The 15399-nt window shown below is 41.2% G+C and overlaps 1 protein-coding gene across 1 annotated transcript; it reads left to right on the top strand.

Moving 5' to 3' along the window:
• Positions 1-1059: 1059 nt before the first annotated feature.
• LOC140871169 (uncharacterized) lies at positions 1060-3256 on the top strand. Its single transcript, XM_073273602.1, has 4 exons — positions 1060-1770; positions 1864-2346; positions 2388-2540; positions 3101-3256. The coding sequence occupies exons 1-4, from the start codon at positions 1060-1062 to the stop codon at positions 3254-3256; spliced, it is 1503 nt and encodes a 500-aa protein (XP_073129703.1).
• The last annotated feature ends 12143 nt before the right edge of the window (positions 3257-15399 follow it).

Here is a 15399-nt window from a genome sequence, read left to right as displayed (position 1 = left end):
TTTGGCTCCGTTGCCGGGGATCGGTGTTAATTTATTGTGTTCTTTGTTTATTTTATTTTATTTTTTTATTTTAATTTTTTTTTATTTTATTCCTCGTAGTGCTACTCTGGTTTGTTCATGCTTTCAGGTGATTCTGCTGAAGAAGATTTTCTCTACGATTCGGAAATAGAAAGGACCTTGCATACGCGGAGGAGAGAACTTTGTAGGAAACAACAAGAGGAAGCTGCTCGAGCTGCATTCCCAGAAGAAGAGATGGCTGCTAACGCTAATCTGAGTTTGAGACAATTGGGCACTCCTGATCCAAATCAACAGCCCTTATGCATTACTTTTCCAACTCTAGAAAATAATGCTAATTTTGAATTGAAATCTGGACTGATACACTTACTGCCTGCTTTTCATGGTCTTGCAGGTGAGGATCCGCACAAGCATCTGATGGAATTCCACGTGGTGTGTTCAAGCATGAAACCGCATGGAGTTACAGAGGAGCAGATTCAGCTCAGAGCCTTTCCTTTCTCTTTAAAAAGTTTTGCTAAGGATTGGCTGTACTACCTACCTTCTGGATCCATCACCACCTGGACTGAGATGAAGAGGATATTTTTAGAGAAGTACTTTCCATCTTCTAGAGCAGCAAACATTCGGAAAGAAATTTATGGGTGCAAACAGCAGATGGGAGAGTCACTGCACGAGTATTGGGAGCGCTTCAAGAAACTTTGTGCCAGCTGTTCGCAGCACCAGATAAGTGAAAATTTACTAATTCAATACTGTTATGAAGGATTGTTGTCTCATGACAGGAGTATGCTGGATGCGGCTAGTAGAGGAGTTTTTGTGGACAAAACTCTGGTGCAAGCAAGGAACTTAATAGAAAATATGGCTGCTAATTCTCAGCAATTTGGCACCAGCAGAAGTGATCCTGCACCAAGGAAGAGTAACGAGGTAAATGTTTCTTCCCTTGAACAAAAATTGAGCGAACTGGCGTCTCTTGTGCGTCATATGGCTGTAGGGAATGGACAAATTTCTAAGGTATGTGGAATTTGTACTCAAGTGTGACATGCAACTGACATGTGCCCAACACTTCAAGAGGGATACGTGGAACAAGTCAATGCAGCTGGAGGATTTCCAGGGCCACCTCAACAAAAGTATGATCCTTACTCCAACACGTACAATCAAGGTTGGAGGGATCATCCGAACCTCAGATACGGAAATCCACAAGCGAATCCACCTGGACCTCAAGCACCACAGCACAATCAATCTTATAGGCCGTCGTACCCTCCACCACTGCGCCCTCAGATTCCTACACTAGGTGAGTCTCTTGAAAACATAGTTCAGAATCTTGCCACTAATACTTTGGCTTTTCAACAAGACACCCGAACGAGCATCCAAAACTTAAATACCCAAATGGACCAACTCGCTGCAGCAATTATCAAGTTGGAAGCACAAAATTCCAGCCGTTTACCTTCACAAACAGTGGTGAATCCGAAGGAGAACGTGAGTGCTATTACTTTGAGGAGTGGAAAGGAGCTGCAGATTCAAGATGGATTGGTCAAAGAACCGGTAAAGATTGAAGGGGACAAAGAAGCTAAGGTGGAGGAGAGTGAGCCCATTCCTAAAGAAGCACCGAGAGGTAAGTTCCCTCATTTTTCTGAGTACAAACTTGTAGCCCCTTTTCCCTTAGCTTTAAAGGACTCTAAGAAAAATGAGGGGATTAAGGAGCTCTATGAAACTTTTCGTAGATGCGAGGTAAACATTCCACTGTTAGATGCTATTAAGCAAGTACCTCGCTATGCTAAATTTTTGAAAGAATTATGTACTGTGAAAAGAAAACAAAAATTGAAGGGTTGTAAGAAAATTGAATTGGGAGAACAGGTCTCTGTTGTTATTCAAAGAAAGGTACCTACAAAATGCAAGGACCCAGGTATCTTCTCGATTCCATGTAAAATAGGAGATGTTCAGCTTGATACAACCATGCTAGATTTAGGAGCGTCGATTAATGTCATGCCATACTCTGTTTATGCTTCCTTAAATCTTGTGTCTTTGAATGAAACTGATATTGTAATCCAAATGGATGATCGATCTACTATTTTTCCAAGGGGTTTATTAGAAGATGTCCTAGTGCAAGTTGGCGAATTGGTCTTCCCGGCTGATTTTTATATTCTTGACATGAAAAACAATGAATTAAATAGCCCTATTTTATTAGGAAGACCATTCTTGAAAACTTCTAAGTCTGTAATAGATGTTGATAACGGTACTCTCACTATGGAATTCGATGGGAAAATTGCCAAATTTAATATTTTTGATGCCCTGAAAATCCTGTTTGTGAAAGTGTTGTTAATATACTTGCAACGCCTGGTGAAGTTTCCACTGCTAAAATTTTTGTCTCTGATATGCAGGTACCTAAAGCCGCGACAAAATATCCTCCTGATAACGCGAAAAGGTTGCCCATGAGAAAAGAGAAACGGGGTCAAGGAGCTAGCACCTCCAAGAAATTGACGCAGCAAATGCTTGGGACCAAATTTTTTGGAAAATGTTTTAAATGGGTGAAGGTGGACAAAGGAACCAGATTTAAACCACCCTGAGAACTGCAACATTCAGTCGAGCCAACGACCGTAAACAAAGGCGCTGACTGGGAGGCAACCCAGTGTTTCTTTCCTTTTTACTTCTGCTCGTTTTTATTTCTTTTACATTTTTTAGTCTCAATTTTATGTTTATGTTTTTTTTTTTTCGAAAATTTTGAAAAATTCAAAAAAAATTTATTTTTGTTGTCTTGCTCGATCCGCAATATCTTGCAGATCGAGCGAGAGCTTTTTTGCTCGGGACAGTAAGGTTAACAATTTGTCTCGCTCGATCCGCAACATCTTGCAGATCGAGCAAGAGCATTTTTTCGTCGGGACAGTAAGTTACATAATTTGTCTCGCTCGATCCGCAACATCTTGCGGATCGAGCGAGAACAGTTTTACCTTAATAAAACGCCGACTCCCTTCCCCCTTCTTCCTTTCTTTCCTTCTTATTCTCTCTTTTCTCTCTTGTGTCTCCCTCAAACCCCACCTTTCGTTTTTAGCTAATTTTCCTCCCTAATTTCATATTTCCATCTTTTAATTTACAGGCTTTGGATTCTTTGTTGCGCAATCTGACAATCCACCATGGTCTTGATCCAAATGCTGTGCCACCCGCTCTGCCGTATCCACCACCTTTCCCATTCCAATACGCCGCCCCTTTCCTTCCTCCGGAGGCTGAAGAGGAAGATGCCGCAGACCTGTGAACCAGGGGAGTCCCGTTTTGCGTTCTTGCATTTCATTCTGTTTCGTTGTTTGGTTGTGTTCTTCTTTTATTTTTGCATTGAGGACAATGTGTTGTTTAAGTGTGGGGGGGTTGCATTACATGCATTTTGTTTCTTTTGTTTCGTTGTTGCATTGTCTTGTGTTGTTATGCATCGTATTGTTGTTATTTTCGTTGTGTTATCCAAATACATGAGTTGAGGATGAAATCATTAGCCTATAACGAGATAGTTGAAAAAATGGATTTTGAAAAAAAAAAAATTTAACTCTCTATTGGATATGAGAAACTTGAGGTTGAGTAGTAAATATTCTTAAGCACACATATTTGACCAGTGAAGTGTAGCGATGTATTAGATATCGTGGATGTCTGTTGGACCATTGCACGACAATAGGTGTTTGTGAAACTTGATAGTGTTTGAATCTTGATGATTTCTTTGATATGACATAAATGATCTTAGGCGCACCTAGAAAAAAAAATAATAAAATAATAAATGTTACAACTCCATCCAGGCCTTGACAGGATTTAAATCCTAAAAGAGAAAGATCAAGGCTATGTATGCGGATAAAATGGGGTTGATGCTCCATCCGGGCTATAGACGAGGGGATTGAAATCCTAATCCTGTCTTAGTTGTAGCTAAGTTTGCGGGTAATTATTGGGGCTAAAGCAATACCGGGTGTAAAATCCGGAGGTGTGTAATTACTCTCAAGAAAGTTGTGTTGTGTTGAAGGATTGTTGGTAGGAGAGTTCTTGATGGTGTAGCTGGAACTGAATTGTTATAGGTCGGCGAACAGTCTTGAAACTTTGTTCTTTTGAAGTTGCATGTAACTGAGGTAACATGGCACACACACACGTTCGCATTCGACTGAAGGTATATCATTGATAATTGAGAGTTGCTACGAACTTTTTTTTTTTAGATGAATGTGGTTTTCACTGAGGCTATGATTTGCGTGATTCATCCTTGCTTATGTTTTTGTTATGTTTCATTTTGTTTTTGCATAACTTGCTCGAGGGCGAGCAATGATTAAGTATGGGGGTATTTGATAGTTTTGTTTTTGTTGCATTTGTTAGTATCATTTTTGTTGTTGTTTCGCATTAGTTGCATGTTTTATTTTAGCATTTTGTTCGTATTGCATTTTCCGTGTTTGCATGATGGGATTCTTGTTTTTGTGGTTAGGTCACTTATTTTGCGGACTAAGATGGAACCTCGGAGTAACGTAGATTTGAAGCAAGGGAAATGCTGGACAATTTTTGGAAATTCTCTCTCGATCGATCCGCAAGAGTATGCAGATCGAGCGAGCGCTTATATTTTGAGGACAGTAGGAAGGACAATTTCTCTCGCTCGATCCGCAGATGTTTACCGATCGAGCGAGCCCTATTTACGCAAGGCAGTAGCAGTTGGATATTCACGCCGCTCGATCCGCTATTTCCTGCAGATCGAGCGGGCGTTATGTTTCAGAAAAAAAAATATATTTTTGGAAACTTTGTTAATTTAGTTCCTAGCCTTTATTAGACTATTATTCCGTTTTAATAGGATTATTATCAGACTTGCGGAGACACATTGGAGACTAGGTTTTCTTCTTGAATTCATAATTCGAGTTTTCTTCTTTTTCTTTGAATTTTGTGAATTTTGATATGAATCGTTGTAGCTAAACTTTAGTACTTGGTTGAGGAAGACAAAACCCTTGATTTAGTTTATTCAGGAGATTTTGATTTTCAATGTTTGATTTTTATCAAGTATCAAGAATGATTCTGAATTGATTGATATGCTTGTGTATGAGATTTTTAGATTGGCCATCTTAGGATTTCATTATACAGTCGAATGCTAAATTAGAATTCAATCCGTAATTGTTTGAAACCTCTGATTTGCGAAGCAACTATGATTAATATTTTCTGCTGTTGAATTTGTTAAATCGTAGAAATAATAATTGACTAGGCTAAATTCATCCGCTTGTGTATGGGTTGTCTAGCTTTATTAGTTTTACTAGTTTGAATGCTACCATGGATTTAAATCTGATCGCTGGTATTAGGTTAGTTTATGGGGTAAAGGTTAACTTAGACTGCTGTTGTCTAGTTAACTAAAATTAAGGTGAAATAGGAATTAAATTTCCAATAGTGAATATTTGATAAGATTAATTATTTTTAGATGATCAATGATTGAATGAATAATATCAAGGGTGTAGTCGACCGATACCAAGTCTTATTTCTTATTGATTTCCTCAGTTAATTTTTAATCTTGCGTGATAGTGATAATTTAATTATTTAATTGCTAAGATTTTTAGTAGTTAATCTCAACTCCAAAACCCCCTTTTATTTTAAAGAATACTTTTAAATTTACCTTTCCTCGTGGGAACGATCCCTACTCACGCTACTGCATTATTTGTTTATCTGATTGAGTCGGGTAATTTGGGTGTACGCGATAAGCGCTACCAGTCACTGGCTACTCCAAGCTCCTGGTGCTCAATCCTGCACCTACACCTGCCCCGTCGAATGGGGTGTCCAGATACACATAAAAGACTTGACGTGAGCTCTAAGCTCAATACGAAAGCGCTGGGTAAAACATACAAATATGATGCATGCAAATTATAGGGTATCCATATCTGGGATAACTGTATATAACTGCTCAGTAATGGCGCCTAGGACATGAGTGGTACAACCCAAGGAGCAAACCCTGCGTACACTGCTCATTCCTATAGGACGTGGACTGTGTCCCCCGATGCTAGCCACCCATGACCCGTCAGTCACTGGGCCCTAGACATCAACCGTCCTAACAGGGCGGAGCGGCCCTACATGGCTCATCTCAAAAGATTGACAGACACAATATGATATGAACATGCGGCATAATAATATGACACACAAATTCAACATATAAGCATGCAAAACCCGCTGGCTATCTCAGTCTGTACTTACGTACCTTACTACAGGCAGTTCCTAGCAGTCTCACTCTAGGTTCCAAGCCTATATCAGCTCTACAATGCAAATACCCATGCATCAATATTTAAGCTCTAAAAGCCTTAATTAAGCTATTTCATACTCCTAAATAATTTAAGGAGACCATAGTTATACTTGCGTCCATCGTCAGCCCGCTTATGACAATTGCCTCAAAACTTAGGCACATCTCCGCCTCGACATCGGGATCGCTATGCCACTTCCGGATTCCCAATAGGATGCCTAGAGCTCCCTAGATCTGAGTTAGAAGGCCTAGGAATCAGAGAGAAGAGAGGGAAAGGTGCATTTGAAAATGAAATCTCGGCCCCCTATTTATAGACGGAGTTCGGAGCCTCCGTACACGATCGGAACCTCGGATCCCATCTTCGGAGCGTCCGATCGCCCAATATTACGTCAGCCATGATGTCACTTTGCTGACGTCAGCGATGACATGTGCCCTGGTCCTGATCGAAACGTCCGATCTCACCAACGGAGCTTCCGATCCACTTCGGAGCCTCCGATCCTGACTTCGGATCCTTCGATCCACTTCGGAGCCTCTTGACTTGGTTCGGAGCTTCCGAACCCTCCGGATCCTCGGGACCTTCCCGGCTATTTTCGAGTGTCTTGAATCCATTTCTAGACTCCGTTAACCCATTTGGAATTTCCTTAATCATGTTTTACTTAATATAAACATGATTACATGATTAATATGCTCATTAATCGCTAATTTTGGATACGGGTTACTACAATAGCAGTCCACTAGAGCTCGATAGGTAGTCAGCATGTCTATCCCTAGAATACAATCATAGTCATCCATCGCAAGAACCATGAGATTCGCTATCAAAATGTTCCCTTCGAACTCTAAAGGGCAACCCATCACTAGACGCTTAGCCAAAGCAGATTGACCCGTCGGAGTAGAAACAGAAACTACTACGTCTAGTGCAATGCCTGGTAACTTATGCCTCTTAACAAAACGTGCAGCATTGAAGGAATGAGATGCACCAGTGTCAATAAGTACGATAGCAGGTATACCAAAAAGTAAAAATGTACCTGCGATGAACTTCTCATTCTCCTCCATAGCCTGATCATGCCTGAAGGCGAAGACCTGGCCAGAAGCCCGCGGCCTCAAATGAGAACTCCCAGCAGGCTGTCCCTGCGACCTCTGTTGAACAGTGGCCTGAGAACCCGATCCCGAACCAGAACCAGAACCGCCTTCCCCAGACAATGGATAATCCCTCCGGAGATGACTAACCTCTCCACATCGAAAACAAGCTCCAGAATCTTTGCGGCATCGGTCGGTCGGATGGTTCTTTCCACAATGATCGCACTTGTCCTTCTTCCCAAAACGGACAACACCAGCAGAACCAGAGGAAGAAGAAGTAGATCCGGACTTCTTGAAAGTCTGATCACGGGGACCCAAAGAACTCGCAGGCCTAGACTGAGAGAAAGACCTGTTCCGCCGAATGCTATCCTCCGCCTGGTGACAACGGCTCACCAAACCCTCGTAGGTCATTTCATCACCAACCGCCACACGGTCATGAATCTCAGGGTTAAGGCCCTAAAGGAACAGATTATACTTCATCTCAGAGCTGTCAGCAATCTCGGGGCAATAGGATAACAGATCGAAGAAATTTTGTTGATACTCGTCAATAGACATGGCTCCCTGTCACAGACTCAGTAGTTTGCCCGCCTTCGACTGATGGAGTGCAGGAGGAAAATTCAGCTTCTGGAAAGCTGTGCGGAACTCGGCCCAGGTGGCCACTCCTCTCGCCGTAACAAAGGGTGCAGAAGTAAACCTCCACCACCTACGGGCTCGCCCATCCAGAAGATAACCCAGTGTCTCCATCTTCTGCTCCTCTGTGCAGTGGAAAGTCTGGAAAGTCATCTCCATGTGGCCTAACCAGTTCTCCGCATCCTCCGGAAACTTGCCTCCAACCAAGGGCTTAGGACCCATCTGCAAGAATCGGCGCACACTGAAACGATCCTCATCACGACAACGATGATGGCATTCCCGACGACGCTCCCGATCGGCATCGCCCCAACGTCCACCAATACTGCCATGACTACTCTGATCATCACGATCCGCCATCTACAAAAATTACCTCACGGTTATCTTATGCAGAATCTAAATTCCAAAGAATACTATGCATGCTCTGATACCATAAATGTAGTGACCCTTATCGAGATCACCTACTAAACAGAACTAAGGCATGCAATTAACTTAATAAAAAAGTAATCAAAATTAAACTGCGGAAACCAAAAACAAAAATACAATCCTAAGGAAAGGAATCTGTAAATACCCAAAGAGTTATACAACCAAATCGAATGCTGTATAAACCCAATACAAAGAATAAACCTAGACGAAGCTCCAGCTGGCCAACCACTGACTAGCCCCTCTTGGATCCACCTGCCTCGTCCAATCGCAAACCTGCCCCATGGAATAAGGTGTCCAGAAACACAGAGTATAAGTCGTGAGCATAAAATGCTCAGCACGAGAGTATGAGTATACATGCAAGCAAAGTGAACTCCCTAAAAACTCGAGGCCAAGGATCAGATAACAAAGACAGACCGGACCCTGGTATGTAGCACACTGTGTCGTTGCTTCAGGAGGTGGCTCACATACAAAAATACCAGTGGATATGCTGGACCCAAATCGATGGAAGTCCATCCACTAACAGGATATGGTAAACCCTACTAACAGACATCTCAAAAGAAATAGCTCAAGATGTAAATGTATGCAGCATAAAATCATGGCATATAAATCATGCAGTCACATAATACATGCATACTCAGTCAGGATATCTCGAACAGTAATTTCGTACCTCAAATACTAGGCGCGCTCTACCAGCTCTAGGTATACGCCTATAATCCACACTACACTGCCAAATGATACTAATATCATTGTAGAGCTCTAAAAGCCTTAACTAGGCTATTGCATACTCCTAAATATTTTTAGGAAGAAAAAGCTATACCTTCGTCCATCGTTAGCCCTTTGCTGTCGATTGTCTCACAACTAGGCCACAGTGTTGGAGAACGTGGCGATCAGATCAATCAGGATTGATACCCGGTGCAGCGGAAGTTTAAAAATTTTATATGGAACAATTCCATAATGGGTATAAACCTTGCGATTAAATTGTGTGTGTGTAAAAATTAAATAACGATTATAAATTTTTACCTCCAATCTCGAAGCGAGATTATGGACACCAACAGATTGCTCTGCTCTTGTTGTATATCCCTGGAACTGATGGACGAACTGTTCTTCAATCAGGTCCACGAACGGATATTTAATCCCTCTGATAGATTGCACTAGAAAATCTATCAGAAGTTTCTACGAAGATATTAACGAATTTGATCCGTTAAACCAGACTGTAATTCAAAATTCACAGACTGGATTTTCCTAGCAGAGGAGAGAGGGGGTCGGCCACTTCAGAGGAAAATCACTAGGGTTTTCGAAAATTGTGACCTGTTGTGTGTAATTTCTGTACTGCAATAACTTATTTATAATGTAGGCCACTAACAGCTTAGGGCCCATTAGTCATAAGTTCAAGCCCGACAATCAAAGCCCGCATGTTCAGAAATTAATATAAAATTCATCGTGACTCCGATTGATAAACCGATTTCACCAATGTGCACAGAAACCATTTCTGCACCTTTTAAAGTCAAGATAAATTTTTCTGAATCCGAATTCAGTGATTTCCAAAAATGCCCATCCCTATGTCATTTTAGGAAATCTTACTCCTCTACTCATAATTAAGAAGTCCAACTTCTTTGTTCATTAAATTTAACTCTTTAAATTTAACTATCTCAACGGGGATAAAAAATCAATTACTCTGTGTGACCCTCAATGGTTCAGGGATACAGCTAGCCGTGGGCTCACAACTCCTTGTGACTCGGAACAACAATTTCCGACTTGCCCATCGAATCATGGTAAGAGCGCCTAGCAACATCGCCCCATGATTCCCTAGGTATCACTGATAGTGCCTGCAAGAACCAATAGATTTTGGTTAGCGTACAGTACGGTCCCTTCATCCATATATCTCGATCGAATCAACAACCATTGGTATATCGAGAGTCGTTCGAGATTCGATAACTATGCAATACATCTTGAAGATCAAATAGTGACATCGCATGTGCTACTAAGAAACCATTTCTTAAACCACATCATGTACTCTGGCCAGAGATTCGTCACACTAATATCTCCTCAGATCGCATAGGATATCCACACTCGCAAGTATGTGGTGAATCCTTGACAACAAAGCATCGACTCCTATAAGTGTTGTAACTATACCCAATCCCGACACCTGATGACCCCAATAGAGTCGATAAACGAGTCAAAGCACAGTACTAGCATATAGAGTCTCAATGATGTTTCAAGTAGTAAGGACTAATGGTGTACAACCAAAACCGCGGACTTTATCCACTCGATAAGTGATAACCACTTGGAAAGTCCGGATAGGGTAGTTCGATCATTCATCGTATGAATATCCATTTGCATGCTTCGAACATCTCTATGTTCCTTACCAATGAAACGTGGTACTCTGCATCGCAAATGCTAGTCTCAAACTCGAGCGATCCTTATCCTTATTTTTGGACGGCTCAATCGACTAGGAACAGTTTAGAATATACAGTGACTATAAGATGTGTTTCATGATAGACATCCACATGTTCTACCACATCTTACATACACTATAGTATATTCAAGGTCTTTATCAAAACAACAATAGTATATCACAATATAACAATATGAAGAAAGATGAAGTCATTGCCATTAATAAAAGTGTAAATTATAATAAACAAAAGATTGTTTATACAAAGAGTCATCAAAGCCCTTATCCACAAGTTGGCTCACCGGGCACCCACTCTTTCAATCTCCCACTTGCCCTATAGCCAACTAGTCATACTACGTAGACCCATTGCTTTGCGATGTTTTTCAAATAATGGTCCTGACAAGGGCTTAGTAAGTGGATCAGCGATATTGTCTGCAGAGGCCACTCTTTCGACAATGATGTCTCCTCTTTCCACAATCTCCCGAATGATGTGGTATTTCCTCAGTACGTGTTTGGATCTTTGATGAGACCTTGGTTCCTTTGCCTGAGCAATGGCACCTGTGTTGTCACAGTACACCGGGACTGGACCAACAACTTCAGAAATGACGCCCAACTCTTGGACGAAATTCCTCATCCAAACGGCCTCTTTAGCAGCAGCTGATGCTGCAATGTATTCTTCCTCAGTGGTGGAATCCGCTGTGGTGTCCTGCTTGGAACTCTTCCAAGAGACAGCACCGCCATTGAGCATGAACACAAATCCAGAGGTTGACTTCGAGTCATCCACGTCACTTTGGAAGCTAGAGTCGATATAGCCTTCCAATTTTAGTTCTCTTCCTCCATATACCATGAACATATTCTTAGTCCTTCGTAAGTACTTAAGAATGTCCTTCACGGCTTTCCAATGCATTTGACCGGGATTAGCTTGATATCTGCTCGTGACACTCAGAGCAAATGCTACATCCGGTCTGGTAGATATCATCCCATACATGATACTACCTATGGCTGACGCATATGGTACATGTGTCATTTTCTCTATCTCTTCATCAGTCTTGGGACACATAGACTTGGATAGAGAAACTCCATGACACATGGGTAGATGTCCTCTCTTGGACCCATCCATTGAAAACTGTTTCAATATGGTGTCGATGTATGTTGATTGAGTGAGTCCTATCATTCTCTTAGATCTATCTTTATAGATCTGTTTCCCTAGAATATAGGATGCCTCACCCAAATCCTTCATCGAGAATCTACTTGATAACCATATCTTCGTTGACTGCAACATCCCTACGTCATTCCCAATGAGTAGGATGTCATCAACATAAAGTACTAAGAATGTCACCGCATCCTTAACTACTTTCTTGTACACGCATGGTTCCTCCGGGTTCTTGATGAAACCAAAATCCTTTATTGTTTCATCAAATTTCTGGTTCCAACTTCTTGATGCTTGTTTTAGACCATAAATTGATCTCTGAAGCTTGCATACCTTATGCTCGCTTCCCATGGATGTGTAACCCTCAGGCTGCTTCATATAGATTTCTTCCTTAATGTCTCCATTAAGAAAAGCAGTCTTCACATCCATTTGCCATATCTCATAGTCATACCAAGCAGCTATGGAAATAAGGATTCTTATGGACTTGAACATTGCAACTGGTGAAAAGGTTTCATCATAGTCAACTCCTTGTCTTTGAGTATAACCTTTCGCCACCAATCGTGCCTTGTAGGTCAATACCTTACCATCAGGCCCAAGCTTTCTCTTGTAGATCCATTTACACCCTATTGGAACAATTCCATCGGGAGGATCTACTAAAGACCAAACTTGGTTTGTATGCATCGAATTTATTTCCGACTGCATAGATTCAAGACATAAATTTGAATCCGCATCAGAAATTGCTTCCTTGAAGTTTCTTGGATCACATCCAACATCGGGTTCATCTTGATCCCCTTCAAGAAGAAGACCATATCGAATAGGAGGTCTAGAAGTCCTCTCGGATCTTCTAGGTACAGGCGTGTCTATCAATGGTTCCTGAGGTGTAGGATCGTTATTTTGTATTTCGAGTTCTTCTCGAATTTCTTCGAGTTCCATCATCTCGCCTTTCTTATCCAATAAGAACTCTTTCTCCAAGAAGGTGGCATTCCTTGAAACAAACACCTTTGTTTTAGCAGGATAATAGAAATAATATCCGATTGAATTCTTCGGATACCTTACAAAATAACATAATCTGGATCGACTATCCAACTTATCTCCCACTGTCCGCTTCACGTAAGCAGGACATCCCCAAATCCTCAAGTACGAATACTTAGGAGCTTTGCCATTTTTCGTATGGTGTTTTGTCCACTGCTTTAGTGTGGACGTTGTTCAACAACAATACCGCCGTTTCAAGCGCATAGCCCCAAAACGAAGGTGGAAGCTCAGTGAAGCTCATCATGGATCGAACCATGTCCAACAAAGTTCGATAACGACGCTCCGATACACCATTCAGCTGTGGTGTCATAGGAGGAGTCCACTGAGAGAGAATCCCATTCTCTTTTAGATAGTCCAAAAACTCGGTACTTAAGTATTCTCCACCTCGATCCGATCGAAGTGCTTTAATACTTTTACCTAGCTTGTTTTCTACTTCAGCCTTGAATTCTTTGAACTTTTCAAATGCTTCAGACTTATATTTCATTAAATATAAATACCCATACCTAAAATAATCATTAGTAAAGGTAATGAAGTAGGTGTGGCCATATTGAGTACCAACTCTAAATGGACCACAAACATCTGTATGGATCAAATCCAACAGATTTTGACTACGCTCAGGTTTCCCCTTAAAAGGAGATTTAGTCATTTTTCCTTTCAGGCAGGATTCACAAGTAGGTAGAGAGTTAATATCAGACATATCAAACATGCCCTCTCCCACTAGCTTGTTCATCCTCCTTGAGGAAATATGACCTAGCCTAGCGTGCCAAAGGTTTGCCGGGTTTTGGCTATCGATTTTCCTTTTTTTTGTTGTTGCCGGTTTATCAACATAATTTATTGGAACGTCTTTTAGTTTTAATTTGTATAGATCATTTTCAAGTTGTCCATTTCCAATCAAACATTCATTCTTGTAAATATTGCAAATCTCATTCACAAAATTGCAAGAATAGCCATCTCTATCAAGCATAGAAACAGAAATAATGTTTTTAATCAAATCCGGAACAAATAAAACATCTCTCAAAAGTAACTTAAAACCGTTCTGCAAAATTAAATAAATATCTCCCACAGCTTTAGCTTCAACTCTGGAACCATTTCCGAGCCTCAGCTGGGTCTCACCCATTCTAAGCCTGCGACTTCTTGTCATCACCTGCAAATCATTGCAAATGTGAGATCCACATCCGGTATCCAATACCCAAGAAGTAGTATTAAGTGAAACATTTATTTCAATATAGAACATACCCTTCGCAGTTCGCAACTGCTCTAGATATTCCTTGCAGTTACGCTTCCAATGACCGGGCTTCTTGCAGTAATGGCAAACATCCTTGGATTTTTCCATGTTTGAAGCCTTTGTCTTGTACTTCTTCTCTGGTTCGATTTTCTTGGGTGGGGCAGAACGTTTCTTACCCTTTGTACTTGGCCCCTTCTTAGCAGAAGAAGAGGAGCCCACCAATAAAGCCGGTTTATCCTTCTTTAATGTGGATTCATATGTCACAAGCATATTGACCATCTCTTCAAGGGAGGCCTCTATCTTGTTCATATTGAAATTCACCACAAATCCGTCAAACGAAGAAGGAAGAGACAGAAGTAGTAAGTCCACGTTGAGTTCATGCTCCAACACCAAATCAAGGGTTACCAACTTCTGTATGAGCCAAATCACTCGTACCCCATGATCACGGACCGAAGTCCCTTCACGCATGCGACACGTCATTAGCTCCTTTACAGTAGCGAACCTTTCAGCCCTCGATTGAGCCCCAAAAAGTTCCTTGAGTTGTACGTGAATGTCAGCAGCATTCACGGTGTCCTCAAATTGCCTCTGGAGTTCATCAGACATCGAGGCTTGCATATAGCATTTGGCCTTGATATCATGGTCCCACCATGTATCAAGTTTGGCTAACTCTTCTGGACTTATGTCAGCTGGTTCTTCCTTCGGAGGAGATTTTTCTAACACGTAGAGCATCTTCTCCGAAGTCAAGACAATCTTCAACTTACGGAACCATTCCGTATAGTTTGCGCCAGTCAATTTATTTTGTTCGAGGATCGAGAACAGTGGATTACGCGAATTCATCTTTATGAAATACTGAAAAGAAACAGACAAATATCAGTGATTGTTTAAGTAATTTACTAAGACATAAAATAGGCGAAATTTATTTTATGAATCTCACTCCCACTATTTTAACGATTTCACTACCCTCTAGTAAAAACGGAAAACTGTTTTCCTTAGTGAGAACATGGAGTCCAATTGACAATCTATGGTCCCGAATAATATCAGCCAACCATAATTTTCAAAAGGTAGAGCCCAATTGCTTCCAAAGCAACCTCCATGTTTTTACCTCATGTCCAATAAGGGCCCAATAATATGACGCCGTTTATTGTGACATGTCAAGATGACCCATCAATATTAAGTTGTGATGGATGGTCGCCATGTGGATCCCCCAATAATATGAGCCGATCCCATGGGAGTTCCACCCAACTTAC

This window comes from Henckelia pumila, unplaced genomic scaffold, assembly GCF_033568475.1.
Source record: "Henckelia pumila isolate YLH828 unplaced genomic scaffold, ASM3356847v2 CTG_429, whole genome shotgun sequence".
Classification (NCBI taxonomy): domain Eukaryota; kingdom Viridiplantae; phylum Streptophyta; class Magnoliopsida; order Lamiales; family Gesneriaceae; genus Henckelia; species Henckelia pumila.
This window is presented reverse-complemented; position numbering and strand designations above follow the sequence as displayed.